The sequence below is a fragment of the Penicillium nucicola genome (assembly GCF_028828085.1).
Source record: "Penicillium nucicola strain IBT 29836 chromosome Unknown utg000002l, whole genome shotgun sequence".
Lineage (NCBI taxonomy): Eukaryota > Fungi > Ascomycota > Eurotiomycetes > Eurotiales > Aspergillaceae > Penicillium > Penicillium nucicola.
Window position 1 is genome coordinate 2880108 of NW_026643126.1, and position 18999 is coordinate 2899106.

At 50.7% G+C, this 18999-nt stretch overlaps 8 protein-coding genes across 8 annotated transcripts; 4 read left to right on the forward strand and 4 right to left on the reverse strand.

The window, feature by feature from the left end:
- Positions 1-429: 429 nt before the first annotated feature.
- On the reverse strand, positions 430-1057 carry N7511_002845 (uncharacterized protein; the record flags this gene model as incomplete). Its single annotated transcript, XM_057125270.1, has 2 exons — positions 430-502; positions 561-1057. The coding sequence occupies 2 exons, from the start codon at positions 1055-1057 to the stop codon at positions 430-432; spliced, it is 570 nt and encodes a 189-aa protein (XP_056987429.1).
- Positions 1058-1551: 494 nt separating this feature from the next.
- Positions 1552-3504, forward strand: N7511_002846 (FGGY-family carbohydrate kinase; the record flags this gene model as incomplete). Its single annotated transcript, XM_057125271.1, has 3 exons — positions 1552-1764; positions 1833-2393; positions 2446-3504. 3 exons carry the CDS (start codon positions 1552-1554, stop codon positions 3502-3504), a joined length of 1833 nt encoding a protein of 610 aa, XP_056987430.1.
- Positions 3505-3837: 333 nt separating this feature from the next.
- N7511_002847 (calcium/hydrogen antiporter) lies at positions 3838-7429 on the reverse strand (the record flags this gene model as incomplete). Its single annotated transcript, XM_057125272.1, has 5 exons — positions 3838-4105; positions 4165-4328; positions 4379-5317; positions 5369-7224; positions 7288-7429. Coding segments are annotated over 5 exons (3369 nt in total), but the record flags the coding sequence as incomplete, so codon positions are not given.
- A 672-nt stretch (positions 7430-8101) lies between these two features.
- N7511_002848 (proteasome regulatory particle base subunit RPT6) lies at positions 8102-9393 on the forward strand (the record flags this gene model as incomplete). Its single annotated transcript, XM_057125273.1, has 3 exons — positions 8102-8336; positions 8400-9075; positions 9135-9393. 3 exons carry the CDS (start codon positions 8102-8104, stop codon positions 9391-9393), a joined length of 1170 nt encoding a protein of 389 aa, XP_056987432.1.
- Positions 9394-10667: 1274 nt separating this feature from the next.
- On the forward strand, positions 10668-12458 carry N7511_002849 (uncharacterized protein; the record flags this gene model as incomplete). Its single annotated transcript, XM_057125274.1, has 4 exons — positions 10668-11138; positions 11201-12205; positions 12264-12356; positions 12405-12458. 4 exons carry the CDS (start codon positions 10668-10670, stop codon positions 12456-12458), a joined length of 1623 nt encoding a protein of 540 aa, XP_056987433.1.
- Positions 12459-12656: 198 nt separating this feature from the next.
- N7511_002850 (putative ubiquitin fusion degradation protein (Ufd1)) lies at positions 12657-14930 on the forward strand (the record flags this gene model as incomplete). The annotated part of the gene is made up of 1 exon (XM_057125275.1): positions 12657-14930. One exon carries the CDS (start codon positions 12657-12659, stop codon positions 14928-14930), a length of 2274 nt encoding a protein of 757 aa, XP_056987434.1.
- A 286-nt stretch (positions 14931-15216) lies between these two features.
- On the reverse strand, positions 15217-16339 carry N7511_002851 (transporter YIP1; the record flags this gene model as incomplete). The annotated part of the gene is made up of 2 exons (XM_057125276.1): positions 15217-15819; positions 15995-16339. 2 exons carry the CDS (start codon positions 16337-16339, stop codon positions 15217-15219), a joined length of 948 nt encoding a protein of 315 aa, XP_056987435.1.
- Positions 16340-16783: 444 nt separating this feature from the next.
- On the reverse strand, positions 16784-18877 carry N7511_002852 (uncharacterized protein; the record flags this gene model as incomplete). Its single annotated transcript, XM_057125277.1, has 5 exons — positions 16784-17573; positions 17633-17757; positions 17809-18128; positions 18228-18782; positions 18838-18877. The coding sequence occupies 5 exons, from the start codon at positions 18875-18877 to the stop codon at positions 16784-16786; spliced, it is 1830 nt and encodes a 609-aa protein (XP_056987436.1).
- Positions 18878-18999: the final 122 nt, after the last annotated feature.

An 18999-nucleotide genomic window follows, 5' to 3' on the forward strand; every position in this document is an offset into this window, starting at 1 on the left:
GATTGTAGGCTTGTTCTTTGAGAGAGGGCTGTAGATAAGATGCAGATTTGACCGAGGTGTTGGCATTGAAGGTTATACACTGAGGAGAGTCGGATCAGTCACCCGATGTCAACTCATCGGCCAAGATAGCCGTAGGCCACGCATTATGTGTATCTGTCATCATGGCTGAGTTGACCTTAGCAAAAGAATCGGTATTTTGTTTTTAAAAAAAAACAACACAGAAAAAGAATCGGGTCGAAACATACTAGGGTTGATCAAGGTCAGGGTCGCGCACGACTCTACGGCCTAGTCTACTCATCTAGGCCAGTGAGACGATATGCGAGCTAACAGCTACCGTAACCAGCGAGAAAAAGCCCGAAAATGCAGATGTGTCTATAAGTACTATTTCTATCATTCACGGGTTGTATTAAAAAAAGCCGAACCCGACGATTATGACTGTCCTTCGCCGCCGCCGCCGCCAGACATCGTGAGGAAGAAGATAATGGGCAGAAGCCACCAGTATCTAGATATCCAGCCATTAGCATGTTACGAAAGAAATTCACTGGCTCATCCACACTCACCTTTGTAAAAGAGACTTCTCCTCCGGTTCCTCAGCGTTTCCGCCGTCAGGGTTGACAACCACAGGTCGGTTCAAGTGCGGTTGTGCTCCAAGCTCATTCGCAACAAGATCAACCTGAGCACCAGTAGCAGGGTCTTGGGTAGCAGATGAAGCACCTAGAGAGACATGGTAGACCTCATTGGCGGGACCGAGGTGCAGGCGGATCGTTGGTTGCTCATTGCCGCTGAAAGAGGAGGCCGACACGAGACTGCCCACCCATTGCTTGTTGCTTGTCGGTGTTGACGTATAGAGACCGACGCGCACCAACCCATCGTCTTGCGTCTGTGGAGGGGTATATGAGAGCAGGTTGGATTTCATCGTGGCTGGGTCATAAGTGACGCGCGCGAGGACGGAGGGTTGCGCTGACCCCACGGGCCAGACGAGGATATCGGTCGAAGAGGAGGCATTGACGGACGCCAGGAGCGACAAAGCGCTAAAGATGATGTGTAGAAAGCGCATGTTTGACTATGGGGGAGAGATGTTGGTGGAGAGAGATGTTCGACCGAGACAGGCGGGTCCGAGCTCTTGGATTTCTATACGTGAACACAGGACCATAGCGAGTGATTGGCTGGTGCTGTGCTTGGACTTGTGATTTCCATGATTTCCATGGTTTCCATGCTTTTCATGTTTTTTATCAAGTCACATTGCAGGGATACTCAACTTACTCAATCCTGGGGGATTATGGTACATGAGAGTACCTCTCCCACAGCGGGCGGTGGCGGACCACACTGGTACCTTCAAGTAGCCCCCGAATCGGTCAGCAGAGCTCCGTCACCGCACAGGAAATGTGAGGCAAATCGATGTCATATTCCAATTCCCCTCTTTCTTTCTTCTATATCTTGAGAGTCGAAAGCTCACAAGAAAGGTGAAATTTTGAGCTCAGATAGTTCGAGCACCCTTCCTTTAGACCCTCGCGGTTACAATACGAGCTTAGTGCCCGAAGTACAGACAAAATGGCCTCGCTGCCCTACCGTCGTGCATCCGTGCAAGCCTCCAGGAAAGCTTCCACGGACCCCCGAGAGGATCTGGATGTCCATCTCGATCACTATATTGGCATTGATGTCGGAACTGGCAGTGCTCGTGCCTGTATCATCGATGCCAAGGGTGATATTGTGGGGTTAGCCTCAGAAAACATTGGCCTTTGGCAACCAGAACATGGTTACTATGTAGGGAATTCGTTCAATCTCCCCCTTCCCCGCCCCGAATGACACGCCAAAGCTGACTGGCTGTCTAGGAACAATCGACGTCGGATATCTGGCGTTGCATCTGTATTGCTGTTCAGCGTGCGGTGAGCCAGCACAATATCAACCCGGACACTGTACGGGGTATTGGATTTGATGCAACATGCTCCTTATCTGTGTTCTCTAATGACACGGACGAACCAATCTCAGTCACCGGTCCGAACTTCGACTCGGACCGCAACGTGATCTTGTGGCTGGATCACCGCCCCGTCGAGGAAGCGGCCAAGATCAACGCTACCAATCATAACCTTCTGCGTTATGTGGGTGGCAAGATGTCCATTGAAATGGAGATCCCCAAGGTCCTTTGGCTGAAGAACCATATGCCAGCGGAGCTGTTCGAAAGATGCAAGTTCTATGATCTTGGTGATGCGCTCACACACATTGCTACAGGTAACGAGAAGCGAAGCTTCTGCAGCGTGGTCTGCAAGCAGGGATATGTGCCTGTGGGTGTCGATGGCAGTGTCAAGGGATGGCAAGAAGATTTCCTGAATGACATTGGATTGGGCGACTTGACCAAGGACGATTTCAAACGCATGGGCGGAGTTGACGGGGTGGTGAGCCTTCCCTAATTGATAAGAAACTAACTACTGACCTAACCTTGAACAGAATGGCGATTATCTGAGTGCTGGTGAGCTGGTTGGCACTCTGTGTGATAAGGCTGCCGCCGAATTAGGCCTGCCAGCCGGCATTGCCATTGGCAGCGGTGTAATTGATGCTTACGCCGGCTGGATTGGTACTGTTGGATCAAAGGTCGATCTAGGGTCAGGCAAATCGCCCACGGACGTCCCAAAGCTCGACAGATCCGAGGCCTTTTCACGTCTCGCGGCTGTAGCAGGCACCTCGACCTGCCATCTTGCTATGTCTCCGGACCCCGTCTTCGTAGACGGTGTTTGGGGTCCGTACCGGGATACGATCCTTCCAGGATACTGGATGGCAGAGGGTGGACAATCAGCCACAGGCGAACTACTCAAGCATGTCATTGAAACTCACCCGGCCTTCCAACAAGCCCACTCAATTGCCGAATCATACCATGCAAACATCTATGAATATTTGAACGAGCACTTGAAAGAAATGGCACACGACCAAGGTGCTCCAGGAGTATCATATCTCGGGCGACACTTCTTCTTTTACGGCGATCTATGGGGTAACCGTTCGCCCATTGCCGATCCAAACATGACAGGATCAATTTTCGGCCTAACCAGCGACAAATCAGTAGACGGTCTTGCAATCTACTACTACGCCACGCTTGAGTTCATCGCGCTGCAAACAAAGCAGATTGTCGAGACAATGAACAAGTCAGGCCACCGGATCACCTCAGTGTTCATGTCAGGTTCGCAATGCCAAAACGACATTCTAGTCAACCTTGTTGCATCAGCCTGTGACATGCCCGTGCTGATTCCTCGCTACATTCACGCTGCGGTGTGCCATGGTGCCGCCATGCTGGGTGCTAAGGCCGCTAGCGCTGATTCTCAGGGTAAGACCGAGGATCTGTGGGACATCATGAACCGGATGAGCAAGCCCGGAAAGAAGGTGTTGCCAACGGCAGATGCAAATGAGAAAGCCTTGCTCCGAGTCAAGTATGAGGTTTTCTTGGAGCAGTGCTTCAAGCAGCAGAAGTATCGTGAGATGGTCGATGACGCTGTGGGTGCCTGGAAGTCCGCCTAAACTCATATATCGAGGGCATGAAGATTCTTTCATTAAGACGCAGAAAAAAGCGAGTTGTTATGTGCTGGGATTTCGGATGTCAGTCATTACTGCAAGATCAATTTGTTGGATAAAACTTTCGGATACAATTTCGAAATAGTAATACATGTCAACGTGATATCTAAGGTAATGAATGACCTGCATAAATAATTCACATCATCACATGTAAAATGGCCCGGGGGTCATACTGGAAAATGACAGGAAGAGGCAATATCAAAAGCGCTATGCTAAATCGAATCAGGACAGACCTCGATGGTGTTTTGATCAAAAAATCACCATCGATATGTACTATAATTAATAGGCTTCCCCGCCTCTTGTTCGCCCAATGGTGTAGAACTTCTCGACGCCGCTTGTGCTGCCCAGAGCGAGAGTATCAAACCGATCCACGCCCATGCTATCCATATTGACGTAACCTGACATGTAGAAGCCAAGAACAACGACGAAGTAGGTGAGGACGAGAATGGAACCCTTGAAATAGTTGCTCTTTCCTTCGCCATAGACATATGACAACAGGAATACGCACAGAATAACGGTGATCATGTCCCATTGAGGGAAGATCAGACTGTTGGAACAAGGTTAGGTAAGTAAGACAGAAGCGGGAAACAAGAAAGTTAATCTTACTTGAATGAGTGGCTAACAAGCTCAGATGGATCCAACGTGCTTCCATAGACCGCACTAAAAAGAACCACAGCGGGCACCTGCAGCAGACAGACTTGCAGTGCATAGGCTGAACCGATTTCCATAGACAACGCGATGTTGCCATTCATGGCAAAGGAGATGGCATTCTGACCTTCAGTCAGTTTAATGATCACGAATATAAGAGACAACAACATACCAAGAACTCTGTGGTGTTAGGGACCAAAGCGAAAAGAGTGATACCGAGGAACTTCTCGTCAATATCCACACTCTCCAAGACAACATCAACTGTATTGACGAGGATTTCAGCGATAACCGCATAGAGGAAAGTTGCTCCAAGGAGAATGATAGAACTCTTCGCTTTGCTCCAATTGGGTGCATCATGTCCCCCACCAGCCTGGGCAGCTTCCACATTCACACCTATATCCTCAAGCTCTTCTCCAGGGGTTCGTGGCTGTTCCGCTGCTGCACGACCAGCCTGTCGGTTGGCAGAACTCTGACCCGGGGGCTTGCGGCTTCTGGTTGCATCCCGCGCAGCCACTGCCGCAGCCGTTGCAGCTACTTCGGTAACTTGGCGTACCAGACGTTCGTTGTCTTCTCTAGACAGACCACCGATAGCCTTTGGGTCGACGTTCTCCTCGCCGCTAGACCGTGGTGGTACCAAGTGCACATTGTTATTTCTGGTTCCAGCTCTTGCTTCACCGTCCGCCGGCTCCCAGTTGCCTGTGCCATTGTCCTCCAACCCGTAATGTCTCAAGGATTGGCCCAAAATTCGCTTGTACAACTGAGATTCACGAATTGAATCCTTACTTCCAGAAATTGCACCGGATGCCTCGGGCTGATCACCCGGGAAGAGGAGATGCCTTGGCTCATAAAAGGATGATTCGAGGGTAGCCTGAGCATGTTTCTTCTCTTCCATTTCAGTTGCCCAAATGAGAGCGGCATGGGTTCTGAGAGTGAACCATAGACCGATGATGTACGACAGGAAAAGGAAGACAGCCGCAAACCAGGCATATGGTTGAACGGCTTTTTGGAAGAACTGGTCGTTAATGGCCGCCGTTTGAGAGAAATAACAGCGGCGACAATCTCGGCTATCCGAATCGATGGAGTTAACACACGAGTGACAATTCAATTCGTGCTATACAACTGTCAGTTTATTCTCGTTTGAAGATAGGAAGTCAAAACTCACACTACCATAGACTTGATAGAAAAGAGTGGGCCCAAAGGCAGCGATCACCGCGAACAACAGCATAGTCGAGGTGACACCGGCCGATTTCACATTGAACCGTTGAGTCTTCCGCTTGATAGCACCGAAGCACATGGACAAGCCAGGGAGGAACAAAATGCCAGCAAAAATACTACCGATAATGCTTCCCTCCACAAGCTGTGCTTTTCCCTCGGTCAAGGCAACACAATACAGATACACCTCTACAACAGTGGAGAAGAAGGCGTTGATGGCAGCACCTAGACCCATCGAAGACTGAGCAGAGATCGAGGCGACGGCTTGCCCAATGAAGTAGGCCAGAGGGATAATGGAAAGCAGAGCCAGAGTGAATATCAGCCCTGGATGCGTGATCCAGGTCTTCAAGCCCAAGAACTTCCCAAGGAGGAAATAGTCAACGATGACAAAGACAACCACGCCAAGCAAGTTGATCAGGAAGATGTTCGTTCCATCAACAGTGTACTTCCAGTACCTGGTCCCTGCCGCTCGGTAGGTACAAAGCAGGATCGAAGAGGACGAAGTAGTGCTCAATCTAGCATAGGTGGTATCGGAATGGAAGGACAGCGCCAAAGGGTGCCTGCGTAGGTGGCTCACCAAAGTGAGCGTGACACGTCCCATGGGAATCCAGAAAACCAGGAGCCAACATGTGAGCGATACCAGAAGCATCAGTGGTCCGACAAGGAAATAAAAGAAGACAAAAAACACGACCCGACCCAGGGTCCATTCGCCACGCCCGAAAAGACGGCGTTTGGAGTGAGCCAGCTGAGATTCATCCTGCTGTCCGCGTTGAGGTCGTCCAAGTAGACTGTCTTGTTCGCCAGCTGAATCAATGCTATTCCTGCGTCTGCCCACGAGCGATCGATCCCTGCGAGGCCCGAAGAACAGACGGCCATGTTCTAGATCGCCATTCTGCCATTGCTCATATTCGCTGATACTGCGGCCCTCGCCTTCGTCTTCTTCGGCATAGTGTTCGTCGGTTTCTAAAAGGACAAACGACCCGAAGGGATAGAGTAGATATCGTGAAAGGCCCGCAAATACTCTCCCATATGCCATGGCACTCGACGAATAGGCAAAGAGAAAGCATGCGACCGCGGCAAGCAAAGCAATTAGGGCAAGCCACCAGCCAAAGAACAAAGACCATAACAGGTTGGTCAAGAACAGGATGCTACTAACACGGCCACCTGGGGAAGAATGGATATCTCCCTCAGCGGTCTTCTCCACTGAACGACTCTTTTTATACAGCGCAGGCTTCCAGATCCTGATACCGAATGGGTGCGTTTCGTTGATGGCCTGCTGGCGATCTTTGAGGGTGAAGCTCTCTGCGTCACTGGCAGCGTCTTCGTCATCCTCCAGGGTGTCTGTGTCCTCGGTCTCATCACTTTCCGTCTCGATATTCTCATCCGCCTGGTTAAATGAAGGTATTTCGTCGTCGATATCCAAGTCAGGATCGGGCAACCCGCTATCATCAGGATTATAGATCTCAGACTCCCCTCTAGCAAGGGGACTGGGCCGAGCACTGGGACGTCGCCTGAGGGTTGAACTTTGTGTTCGCAACGGTCGTATTCTAGGGGACGTTTGCATGCCGGGGCCCTTCATGGCCATATATTGTTGAACCTCGGTGACATCATCGTCCGTCGAGAATTCCTGTCCCTTGTGAGGGATTTGACGCTTGGAAGACATGCGGCGCGAGACCGATGGCTTGCGGGGTCTATCGGGGTCGGCAGACGACTGGTTTGTAAATACGCGACTCATCGTTTCTTCCTGGCCGTCATCGAGACGCGCCTCTGGATTTGGTGATTCGAGTGAAGACGAGTTGAGTGTACCTGCAAATATGGGATTAGTATAAATCATGGCTGCAGGTTACAGTTACACCAAGTCAAACACACCGTATGCTCTCCGGCCAGATGCAGAGGATTTCATTGGAGGCGCCCCGGAGGTAGGGGTCTCACTTCCCATCGCTGCAGATGTCGTTGCAGATGGTCGCGACTCGGAAGAGTCGTTGTTCCCTTTATCCGCCATGGCCAAGCAACTTGGCAGAACCACAGGCAACAAGCAAGGACAAATTCACAAGGACACCAAAAGTTGCGGTGCCGAAAACAAGAACAAAAATGGACTAAACGCTGGGTACCTCCAGTGACATCGTTCAAGTAAATCTAATAGAAAGACAAAAGTCGCAAGATCCAAGTTCCATTAGCTGAGATGCATACAGATTCAGGGCCAGGTAGGACAGAGCCCGGGAGTAATAAGAAGACGAAAATGGCTCTTTGACCGTTGGCTTCTTTGCGCTTTCCTACTTTCTCTCGCAGATGACCCGATCATCAGGCAGCTCCGCGCCCAATCAGATCGACAGATGACTCAGCCGATACAGAGCTCTCAACCGTGGGTCGAGTCAGCTGTTTGTCTCGTTTGCTGAGTTTGTCTCTGTTGTGTTTGCATGTGGATGCCTGGATTTTGAGGACTGTTGTGTCTTAGTCAGCCGCGGCGAACAGGCGCAGCTTCACGGACAGCTGGACTGCCCAGCTCTCCAAACCCCAGCTTCAACGTCTTCGTCTTTGAACCAAGCCATCCTCCCCCCGCGACGCACCCTCGATAAACTATCTCCTTGGCAGATCACGAAAGGTATTTTCCTTTACTGCATTCGCTCCGTGGAAGACGGGCAAGCCCTTGAGTCCCCACAGCGTCATCAACCCGTTCGCCATCATGGCTTTGGACAACTACTATCGCAACAAGATCGAGGGCATGAAGCTCGAGATCATTCAGGGCCAAGCTGTTCTACGACGATTAGAAGCCCAGCGCAATGACTACAACTCTAGAGTGCGTCTACTGCGTGAGGAGCTTGGGTTGCTGCAACAGCCCGGCTCGTACGTTGGTGAAGTGGTCAAAGTGATGAGCACCAAAAAGGTTTTGGTCAAGGTACACCCCGAGGGAAAATATGGTAAGATCTCACGTCATTGTCATTGATGAACAGCCTGATACTAATACTACCGTCTACTTGCAGTGGTGGATATCTCCGACGGTGTGGATATTAGCAAGCTTACTGTGGGCAAGCGAGTCGCCCTTCTGTCTGATTCCTACAAGTTGGAAAAGATGCTGCCTTCCTCGGTCGATCCCCTGGTCTCACTCATGATGGTTGAGAAGGTCCCCGACAGTACGTACGACATGATTGGTGGTCTGGATCAGCAGATCAAGGAAATCAAGGAAGTCATTGAGCTAGGTCTCAAGCACCCCGAGTTGTTCGAGTCTTTGGGTATCGCACAACCGAAGGGTGTCCTGCTCTACGGTCCACCAGGAACCGGAAAGACCCTGCTCGCTCGAGCAGTCGCTCACCACACTGACTGTCGCTTCATCCGAGTGAGCGGTTCAGAACTAGTGCAGAAGTACATTGGTGAAGGTAGCCGAATGGTTCGTGAACTGTTCGTCATGGCACGAGAGCACGCACCTAGTATCATCTTCATGGATGAAATCGACAGTATCGGTTCCAGCCGGATAGACTCAGCAGGCGGTGGTGATTCTGAAGTTCAGCGTACTATGCTGGAGTTGTTGAACCAGTTGGACGGATTCGAACCCACGAAGAACATTAAGATTATCATGGCTACCAACCGACTGGACATTCTCGATCCCGCCCTGCTTCGGCCTGGGCGTATCGACCGGAAGATCGAATTCCCCCCACCATCGTTAGTCCCCATCCCTTGCAGTCCACGCTGATGCTAATATCTTTTGCTTTTCTCTTTAGGGTCGAAGCTCGTGCCGACATTCTGCGGATTCACTCCCGCTCGATGAACCTGACCCGTGGTATCAACTTGACCAAGATTGCCGAGAAGATGAATGGGTGCTCTGGCGCCGAGCTCAAGGGTGTCTGCACCGAAGCAGGCATGTATGCATTGCGCGAGCGTCGGGTACATGTCACACAAGAGGACTTCGATCTGGCCACCGCCAAGATTCTCAACAAGCACGACGACAAGGAGGTTGCGGTGTCGAAGCTATGGAAGTAGAGAAGCCTCGCAGCGGGGTGGATCTGATCAACGACTTTGTATCACTAGTTCTAATCCTACCCTGATCATTCTCGCCCCAACCTTCAATGCATTGTGTGACGACGTGTCCAAATTCCATTCGGGTGTCCGGAGTTAGAGGTATAATTACCGACCTTGGCAGCATGCTCCAGAAAGCACTACTGTACATCCTTAGACGGGCCAATCAATCTTGGGGCCTACTGTATTGTATGATGTATCGGGGCCCTCCACTTGGCTCTTGGATCATTGCTTTTGCTTTAATTTTCCCTTTCCCTGGGAAAAACGAGACAGGGATGAAGCAATCTACACGCGTAAGACTTGGCAGATCCATCGGTCTACCGTATGTTCAATGGCATATCCAGTACGGAGTAACTCAGCCTCGATAGAAGGCTTGGCAATGATGTTGCGGACCGTGTCGATCCTCAGGGAGACAGGGAACCAGCATTCGCTTGGCGCGGAAATCGCAGTCCGCCAGGATTGGCTATTGGTCTTGGCAGACTCCTTTTTTGTCCTGGGAGAAAGGATAAGTTAGTTGGAGTGGAATGTGTAATCCACAACGAAGATGATACACCATAAGGTGAGTTATCCAGTGGCTGTATAGTATGACCTATTACCCTATTACCCTGAGTTAATAGTCTAATACCCAAATACCCTAATACCTTGTTCCCTCCAGAGTATTGCCTGTTTCCTGTTCTGTACAACTTAGCCCCTTTGGGAAGATGCGCGTGACCGGTGGATCATTTCCCAACGTTCAGATATGGAGGTACCTGAGCCCCTGGTCCCGGGTACCGGATCCACTGAGGGTCCCCCCATACTTGAACTATGTACCCAGGACTTGATCAGATGGTTCCTTTTCTGGTGTGCAATGCTTTTCTCCCTTGCATAGTGAATAATGGATAAGAAATAACCAAAAATAATGAATCGGAATAATTAAACATTAACTTAAAGTTGGGTTCGAGAAGGTATAACCTCTACTGGCTCTCCTGTCTAGTATCACGGACCTGCTGCATTTGGCTCTTCCGCTGACCGACAGTCCTTGTTGGGCCAACTGGTGTTGACAAGAATCATTTACTCATATCGCCCCGGATCTCGTCTTCCGTTCTCCACGTTATACTTGCTGAATCTGACTCGGACTCTGTCACTCTCACTCTTATTTACCCGATCCCCCCTTCCTTCCCCCCATATTTAACCTTCCATTCCCCACCTTCACTGGATTTTACCTTTTTCCTGGGAGTATAGATCTTGATATCCGGACTATGTCCGATTTGTGGTCTTCTATAGCCCTTGCCATTGACCCGAAAAGAACCCAAGCGATGCCTGTCGTCCTTCAATCTACAATCAATCTCTTGGAGAGTGAGCTGGTGAAAGCCAGAGCGGCTCTCCAGGAGATCCAACCCAGTGTCTCACCATTTGGATTCCTCAGTGATGAGGTCGCGGTTGGGGCCATGACCGCCTACAGGCAGGACCTCATTGGCCGTGCCCCCGATTTCTATGGCGCTCGCCGATTGACCTTGAAGGAGCTAGGCTTGGAGCCGGTGGTGTGCGAACTGCCGGTGGAACAGGTCCCGGTGCAACTGATGCCTGCGCCTCGATCAACCTCCCTGGAGGATTTGCTGAGCAATAATTTGATCCTGGACCAAATGGCTCCTTATCTGTCAGTTTCCTCTTTGATGGCATTGGACTCAACGTCCAGTCGCCTACACAAAGTCATCACTCAGACTCCATATGTCTTCCGTCATCTTGATCTATCAAACTGCCGGGGGCTGAACTTTTGAATGTTACGCCTGAGGAGAACGATTCTCAAACGGAGGATGAGGTCTATGCGGCTCCATTAAAGCGCATTTTCAGCAGTCTGGAGCGCAGAGGCATCCTACGAGATGTGCGTACCCTCATCTTGGATGGTCTCTCAGTACCTGCAGATCTTGTGGAGGAAATCTTCCGGGATGACCGCTTCAACGTGAATATTCTATCCATTCGCGAGTGTCGGCATCTCAATGAGCGCAAACTCATGCAGATTATTCAACATGCAGTTCGGCCTACACGTCCTGCAAATTCACCAAGGATCAAGGGCATCTATCATTTCTCGCCAATGCATGCAGCTCCGCGACCGGTTGCACGACCCCGATATCGTGATTGGTGGGGATCCCGTGTCGGAACACGTAGCCCCAGCCAGACTCGCTCAGAGTCTGATCAGGACGCTTCAAAGCCTGCTATAGAGCGGCAACAAAACGAGTGGTATAGCCCAACAGGCAAGCTGTTCAAACATAGCCTGGAGGATGGCTGGGCCCAAGTGCTTCAAAAATGCGAAAATATCATCACTTTCGATGCCGCCCTCTGTCGCGGCCCGAGACACGATGCCAATCTGTTTTCAGGTGAGAACTCGCCAGTGGAGGCGCCGTTGCTCGGACCCGCAGTGGCCACCGTAGCTCTCGGGCCCCGCGGCTGTGATGGGTGCCACAGTTCCCCCGAGGGTCCGGCTATCTGGGGTCAAGCCCCAGATGTGCAATTCCCGTTGCTGAGTCCTCCGCCACTGCACTCATCTACTGTTGCTGCAGCAAAGCGCCCTGAGTTGATTCCGGGGGAGCATCCAGTTCTCATTGCTCGGTGTGCAGACTGCCTCACCAACCGCTGGTGTCATCGGTGCAACAAGTGGTTCTGTGGCAACTGTCTGCCAAATCCACAACGTGTACGAGTAAGCTTGTCACCGCATCAGACAGCCCTTCGCTCGGACCAACATGACAGTGAGCTACAAGAGCGAGGTGTGAGCAAGGATTGCTGGGAGTGTGGCCCAACAGTAGGTTCACGCCTTCTAATAGACCCTGTGGCTGTTCTGACTGTTCTGACCTTCACAGTGCGCTTCTTGCAAATTAGAGTGCCAACATACTTGCCAAGGTTGTTCAGGGGACTATTGTATTCAGCACAACGAAGGATGCTCGTCCACCCTAGTAAGTGTCTCTAGCCCTAATTCCATGGTTTTGACTAACCTGCTGCAGTGTGACTGGTGTAATACCAGTTCTCGCCACCGCATGCGAGGTGACATTTATTAATCAGATATCCCATAAGTTATTCTAGTTCTCAATATGATTAAATTTTTTAATAATCCAATTATATATAGAAACAGAGAGTTGGAGGTGGAACTGCAGTCGAAGTATACGCGTGGAGTCTTCCAGAATTGCTTATCAACTTATCTGCTCTCCGCTTTCCGATATCAAAGCCCACTTCCGCGCCTCTTGTAAATCCTCATCATGGATCTAGTCTGGTCGTCTCAGCTTCTGGTCGCGCCGCCAGATCGCGCCCCTAGATTACCGGGCGACAAGATCACCTTGCCGCAATCTGCACTCGAACAGCTCCTGGCTGCCGCCCCGCTTCAAGCTGTTCCCGGCAATAATCGAGCGCATACTTCGACATTCGACCCATTCAACCACCACACCTTCGCTGCCGAATCGCTTGCTCGTCAGCAAGTAGAGCAACGTCAGCAGCAGCTCCCACACCCATTGACATTCCGAATCGTTAACCCTCAGAATGGTCGCTTCATCTACGCCGGCATCCGCGAATTTTCGGCCGAAGAAAACGAGGTCGCACTAAGTGCACTGCTGCGGGACTCGCTTGATATCAAGGATGAAGAATTCTTAAACATAGACGGGGAGTCACATATTCCCACCTCTCCGGGAAGCAACGCAGCCCCTCCGCGAGCCGGCCCCGCTGTCACCGTGCATGCGAAGCAGTTACCCAAAGGCACATACGTCCGTCTCCGCCCGCTGGAAGCTGGATATGACCCAGAAGACTGGAAGGCTTTGCTGGAAAGATATCTGCGGGACAATTTCACGACTCTGACGACTGGCGAGCTTTTGACGGTGCCGGGGACGCGAAGCGAGTCCTTCAGGTTCTTGGTCGACAAAGTTTTTCCCGAAGGCGAAGGAATCTGTGTTGTAGACACAGATCTCGAGGTTGATATCGTGGCCCTATCGGAAGAACAAGCTCGGGAAACGTTGCAGAAAAGGCTGGAAAAGTCCGCGCGCGCGCCGGGTACGAGCAGTGGCAGTTCTATCGGTGGTGTTCTCAGCCTAGGAGAGGATGTAACAGCCCAAGTCTTGCCTGGGGAATGCGTGGATTATGAGCTTCGAGAATGGAACCGGGAGGATATCATCCAGGTCGAGGTAAACACGGATGATCCAGACTTAAGTATCTTTGCTAGTCCTTTTGCCCCACGCCAGCAAGGTCGCCCAAGGGCAGATATGCATGTGTGGGGTGATTTCTCGAGCCAATCGCCCAAGAAGTTTTTGCTTAGGCCCACGAATGTGGCTTTGGAAGGCGCTGAGGCTCTCTATATCGCAGTTCATGCCGATTCTGCAAACGACGAATCTTCCAAGTTGCCGGAAAAGTCGCCTTCGCAGTATCAGATCCGCATTACTGTGAACCCATCTGATGTTTCTGATTCATTGGAACAGGGAGAGGATACTCACGAGTCTGGCGATGTGCAGTGCAAGAACTGCCTGCAATGGGTTCCTGAGCGGACACTGGTTCTGCACGAAAACTTCTGTTTTCGTAATAACATTCTCTGTCCACAGTGTCAGAACGTGTTTCAAAAACGATCTCCAGAATGGCAAAATCACTGGCATTGTCCTAACGACTCCAGCCATGGCAACGATACGCCGAGCAAAGAAAAGCATGACACTACTTTCCATGAAATCCACCAGTGTCCCGACTGTGAATTGGCCCTCGAGGGTCTCCCAGCTCTTGCCCAGCATCGCACTAGCGACTGCCCTGGAAAATTGATTCTCTGTCAATTTTGTCACCTTCTCGTACCACAGAAAGGGGATTCCGATCCTGAATTTCACGATCCCGAGGTAATGCTTTCTGGCCTTACACCCCATGAACTGGTGGACGGAGGACGCACCACCGAATGCCATCTTTGCAACAAGATAATCCGACTCCGCGACATGAACACCCACCTCCGTCATCACGAACTAGAGCGTCTATCTCGCCCCGCCCCTCGCATATGCTTAAATCAAAATTGTGGTCGTACCTTGAATAATGCAGGAAACGACTCTCTGGGTTTGTGCAACTTCTGCTTTGGACCTTTATATGTGGACACCCACGACCCCGAAGGTAAAGCCCTGCGCCGCCGCATTGAACGCAAATACCTGTCTCAGATGATGACTGGCTGCGGAAAGGCCTGGTGTCAAAATGAGTACTGCAAGACCGCCAAAGAGAAAAAGCAAGATGCCTCCAGCCCTCCGGTCACCATGGCGGTGGCCGATATCATGAAAGCGACGCGTCCGCTTGTTGAAGCTCTCAATACTAAGCCCGATGTGCCAAACACTGCACCCTTCTATTTCTGTGCCGATGAGACAAGTCAACATCGTCGGACACTAGCTGAATTAATTGCTGCTGAAAGTGCGGGCCTTGAGAGCAAAGGATATGACCTTGCATGGTGTATTGCAGGAGCTGAGGCTGCAAGTGGCGATTTGGAAAAGACGAGAGAATGGTTGTCGAAATGGGCTCCAACGCAAAGCTAAATCTGTCAAGACTTGTGTTTTGAGTTATTTAGAACGCAGTTCATTTGCATCGCATTCAAGGAGGATCCGCATGGCATAGGGCTGGAGTAAATAAATGATTGAATCTATTAACGCATAATGATACATAAAAAGCTGAAAATTTCATAATATTCATGATTTAAAGCAAAGCCAGGTCCGAGCAAGACCACAACTTTGCACCCACTAACCTACAGACATAATTTTGCAGGCCAGTGGAACAATAGCACTATAGAGAGGACTCATATCCCTCCTGAAAATTGCCTTTTGTTCAAGCAGCACCCGTTTTAGCGGCCAACGAGCCCGTACCACGGGAAGAGAAAATGCCCATAATGCCGAAGACAACATAGAACAAAGCCAACGGATACGCCACCAGGCCTCTCATGCCACTCATGCGCGCCACAGAACAGAACATACCCGACGAGCTGTACGTGCACCAACCAACAGCAGCCGTCGTCAAGAGATAGCCGAACAGCGTATCCATAGGAAGGAGAATACCAATCAGACTGGTAAGTACCAGGGGAAGGAAACAGTAGCCGAGAACGCTAGCGGAGCGAGGGAAGGTCAGAGTAGCCGAGAAGTGGCCAACCGCTGAGGCGTTAGACATGGAGGGTTTGTGGTGAGGGTTGTAGTTTGTAGGGTCTGCGGCGTTGGCGGTGGTAGCCGTATCTAGGGCTGGTGACATGAGGCTGAGGATGAGGTGGAGGGCGACAGTGCCGAAGACGGCCACGCCGTAGATGTATCCGTAGAAGACCTTTCCAGAAAGTAGGAGGAAAGTTCCGTATAGGACGATGTAGAGCAAGGCACCGTAGAGGTCGCTGTCGTCCATGAGGTGGTTATCGATCGAGGCGAAGGGATTCAACACAGTCAAAGTCTATATATCGCAGTGGTGTTAGCAGGGCCATCCCAATAAACGGGTGCACGGAGTCTGTCCTATTCTATCTAAAGAACAGCCATGAAGGAATCGAATAAGAAAATCCCGGGGTAAACAATCCACCCCACGTCTCCTGAACCAACACCCTCCAAGAACGACCAAAGATACAACTCACCTTCGTGCGAATATGCTCAAAATTAACACCCAATTCCTCCAATAAGGGCGGCTCGCCATCATACCCCTCCGTCCCAAACGCAGCCAACCAGCCCGTCCTCAGGCCGCCCTGTTCGCCCATGCGTCCGCTGACGCCCGCCGCCGGGGATCCAAAGCCGCCATACCCAGCAGCAGCCGGGTAAGCCTGCGCGGAAGGATTGGGGGCACCGCCGAAGCCGCTGCCATAGGTTGCTTGTGATGGGGTTGTGTGGCCGGAAACTGAGGAGTAGGACGAGGGGAAGAACTGGAGATTCTGAGCGGCGCCTTGGGGGGCGTAGCCTTGTTGTTGGGGGTAGTATTGGGCCATTGCCGCGACGGCAGATAGAGTGGTGAGAGGTCGCCGGTTCTTGTTTGGCGTGGGGATGTTCTGGAGTGAAGTGTGGATTGTTGGAGCTTCGGAGCTCCAAATGGCCTCAAATGTGATTACTAAGCATCAGTCGGGCCTGCCCAGGTGAACTTGGGGAAATACACAGTAAAACCATCAGGTCAATTGTAGTATATGTGGCTCTCAGGGGCCGAGATGCCTTCTTTTGACTCACATCAAATAACTGAATTGGTCTTTTGCAACTTCTCTTTGGACTTTTTCTTTTGGCTCTTCTACAGGAATGGTCGTGATATATATGTGTTACTCATGCACCCAAAAACATATCAGATTTAGTTCAATAGCTGGCATTTCCCCATTTTTGTACGGTTGATTAAGTTATTCCAAGACTAGACTGACACTGCTCTATATTACAACTCACACCAAGAGCTAGTTGACGAGTGCATCTCGTTCAAAAAGACATTCCAGTTCGTCCGCTTCGGAAATCACAAACCCAGTCATTACTTCGTCCCATATAGATCGCCAACTCAAGCCATCCAACGTCATTACAAATAGATAATTGGCCATAACTTTCGAGACTTGTTCCCACGATTGCCACCCACATACCATCGCAACGTGGGCTAAACGCTCCACAAACCAAGCTCGCTTAGTCTGGCCTTGAGAGCCCTGAGCTCCGACAAAGAGTGCCCAAGCATACAGACCAAAGTTCTCATTGGATAATCCCTGCAGGAGAGATAATTTACAGTTCTCCACTGCCATTGTGAGGTGTCTCGTAAGTGCTCGGCCTAAGCCAGACGATGACGGTGAAACAATCAGAAAATGGTTAAGAAAACAGATAGAAGCCACTCTGGTGACGGCTTCAATAGGGTGAAGTATTAACCCTGGATTGGGAGAGTCATCTGTATAGATGTAGCTGAGCAGTTGATGCTCTGCTTCGCAGTTAAGGACTCGAAAAAAGTCCTGATCAATGGGTTGAATAATTGCAGGTGTCATCTGATTCACGGTGCTGAAGTAAACCATATCTCGTAGCACATACAAAATCTGTCGCAAGGGTGGACTGATCAAGGAATTGGCGAAAAAGCCCGATCCAAGATTATTGAGAGGAGAGGAAGCTTGTGGCCTAATGCGTTGCTGAATATCCGACGGAACGGGCTGGGCATCCCACGTCAAGGGAAAGACAGGCTTGATCATTAAGCCAGACGCGGCTTTGATGTCGGTGCTAAGATTTCCAAAGTGAGCATGGAATAGAGAAGGATCAAATCAATTGGAGACACGCACGTAATGATAGCAGACAACATCGAAGACGAACGGATGCTGTCATCTGTTATTCCACCTCGCAGCTCAACCATACGTTTGAGTCCTTTGAGATGAATATGAGCTTCTTCAAATTCGCCGATGATAAGCTGCAGATCATTAGAAAACCCACGCAATGGAGTTTCAGTGTCATGCCATACCGCGCCAGTCAGGAGGTTGATGATAGTATCAAATGCCTCGTCACTAAGTCTGCGATTCGGATCTTGCATTTTCGTATTCATTTCTCCAATAGACATTGCCCTCATCATACAATAGTCAGAGTCAAGGGCCTGATTTTGGTCATCTGAGTTGAAGATAATCGTATGCTGGCTCGCGAGAACGGCTCGATGTGCAGCGCACATGCTCATTAACCCAAAGAAGCTGCCCTTATCCGAGAATGAGGACCGCACCATGAGCTCCATTTCTTGTGTTGAACTGTTGCTCGTGTTGGGGAATGTCATGGGGACAAATATTGTTTTCCCTTCATTCTACTGTCAGCTCCATGTCTGCGAGGCTCATGGAATTTTGAGACAATGAACATGCTAGAGACAAAGGAAGTCGAGGAAAGGGCATGTCTTACAGTAATACATCAAGTGAGCAACCATCAACGGAAGCTCACCGGTGCCTGGTAGGGTGGAGAACGGATCGAGGAACCATGAGGTGGGAGGGTTAGGATTTGAGTGAAGTGGCAAAGGATAGCCAGCACACCATCTTGCTGGACGTCCTCTTTGAGCCAAAGAATAGCGGAAATTACCCGGGCCTAGGACCGGAGGAGAGGCAGAGGACTGGGACTGAGACCTTACCACCAATCTCTGCTCATTCTCGTCCTCAACAACCTGCGAAGCATCATGTTGCGCACGTCTGGAGGTTCGTTTCAACCCTGCAAGTCTCTCACGTCGGCGCACATGGCGCATGACATGAGAGCGGATGGCTTTGCGAGCATTGACATCTTTGATCCTCTTGGAGGTCAAATCATCATCGTGATCGATAAAGGTATATGACGGCCGATCAAGCGGCGCAAGTTTCGTCTTCGGCTCTGGACTGGCATTTAGCACAAGTACGAACCGGACCGATCCTCTTGGTACAACCATGAGGACCCAAGGGAGCCAAAGGGAAGCCCTGGAAGAAAGATCTCCTGAACAGAGGGCTGGCAAGCAGGGCCTCCCCTGCAGTCTGCACAAAGCACTGACCTGAGAAACGGGGAAAGGCGAACGGCTGTAAATGGTCCATCCCGGCCAAGGATTCGTAATGCAAAGGGCAAGAGGCAAAACAAGGACAGACCCAATAAAGACCCAATAAAGAGTAGAGACAAATGCAGTTTGGGGGAGAAGGCGGATTTAGAAGAGAAAAAG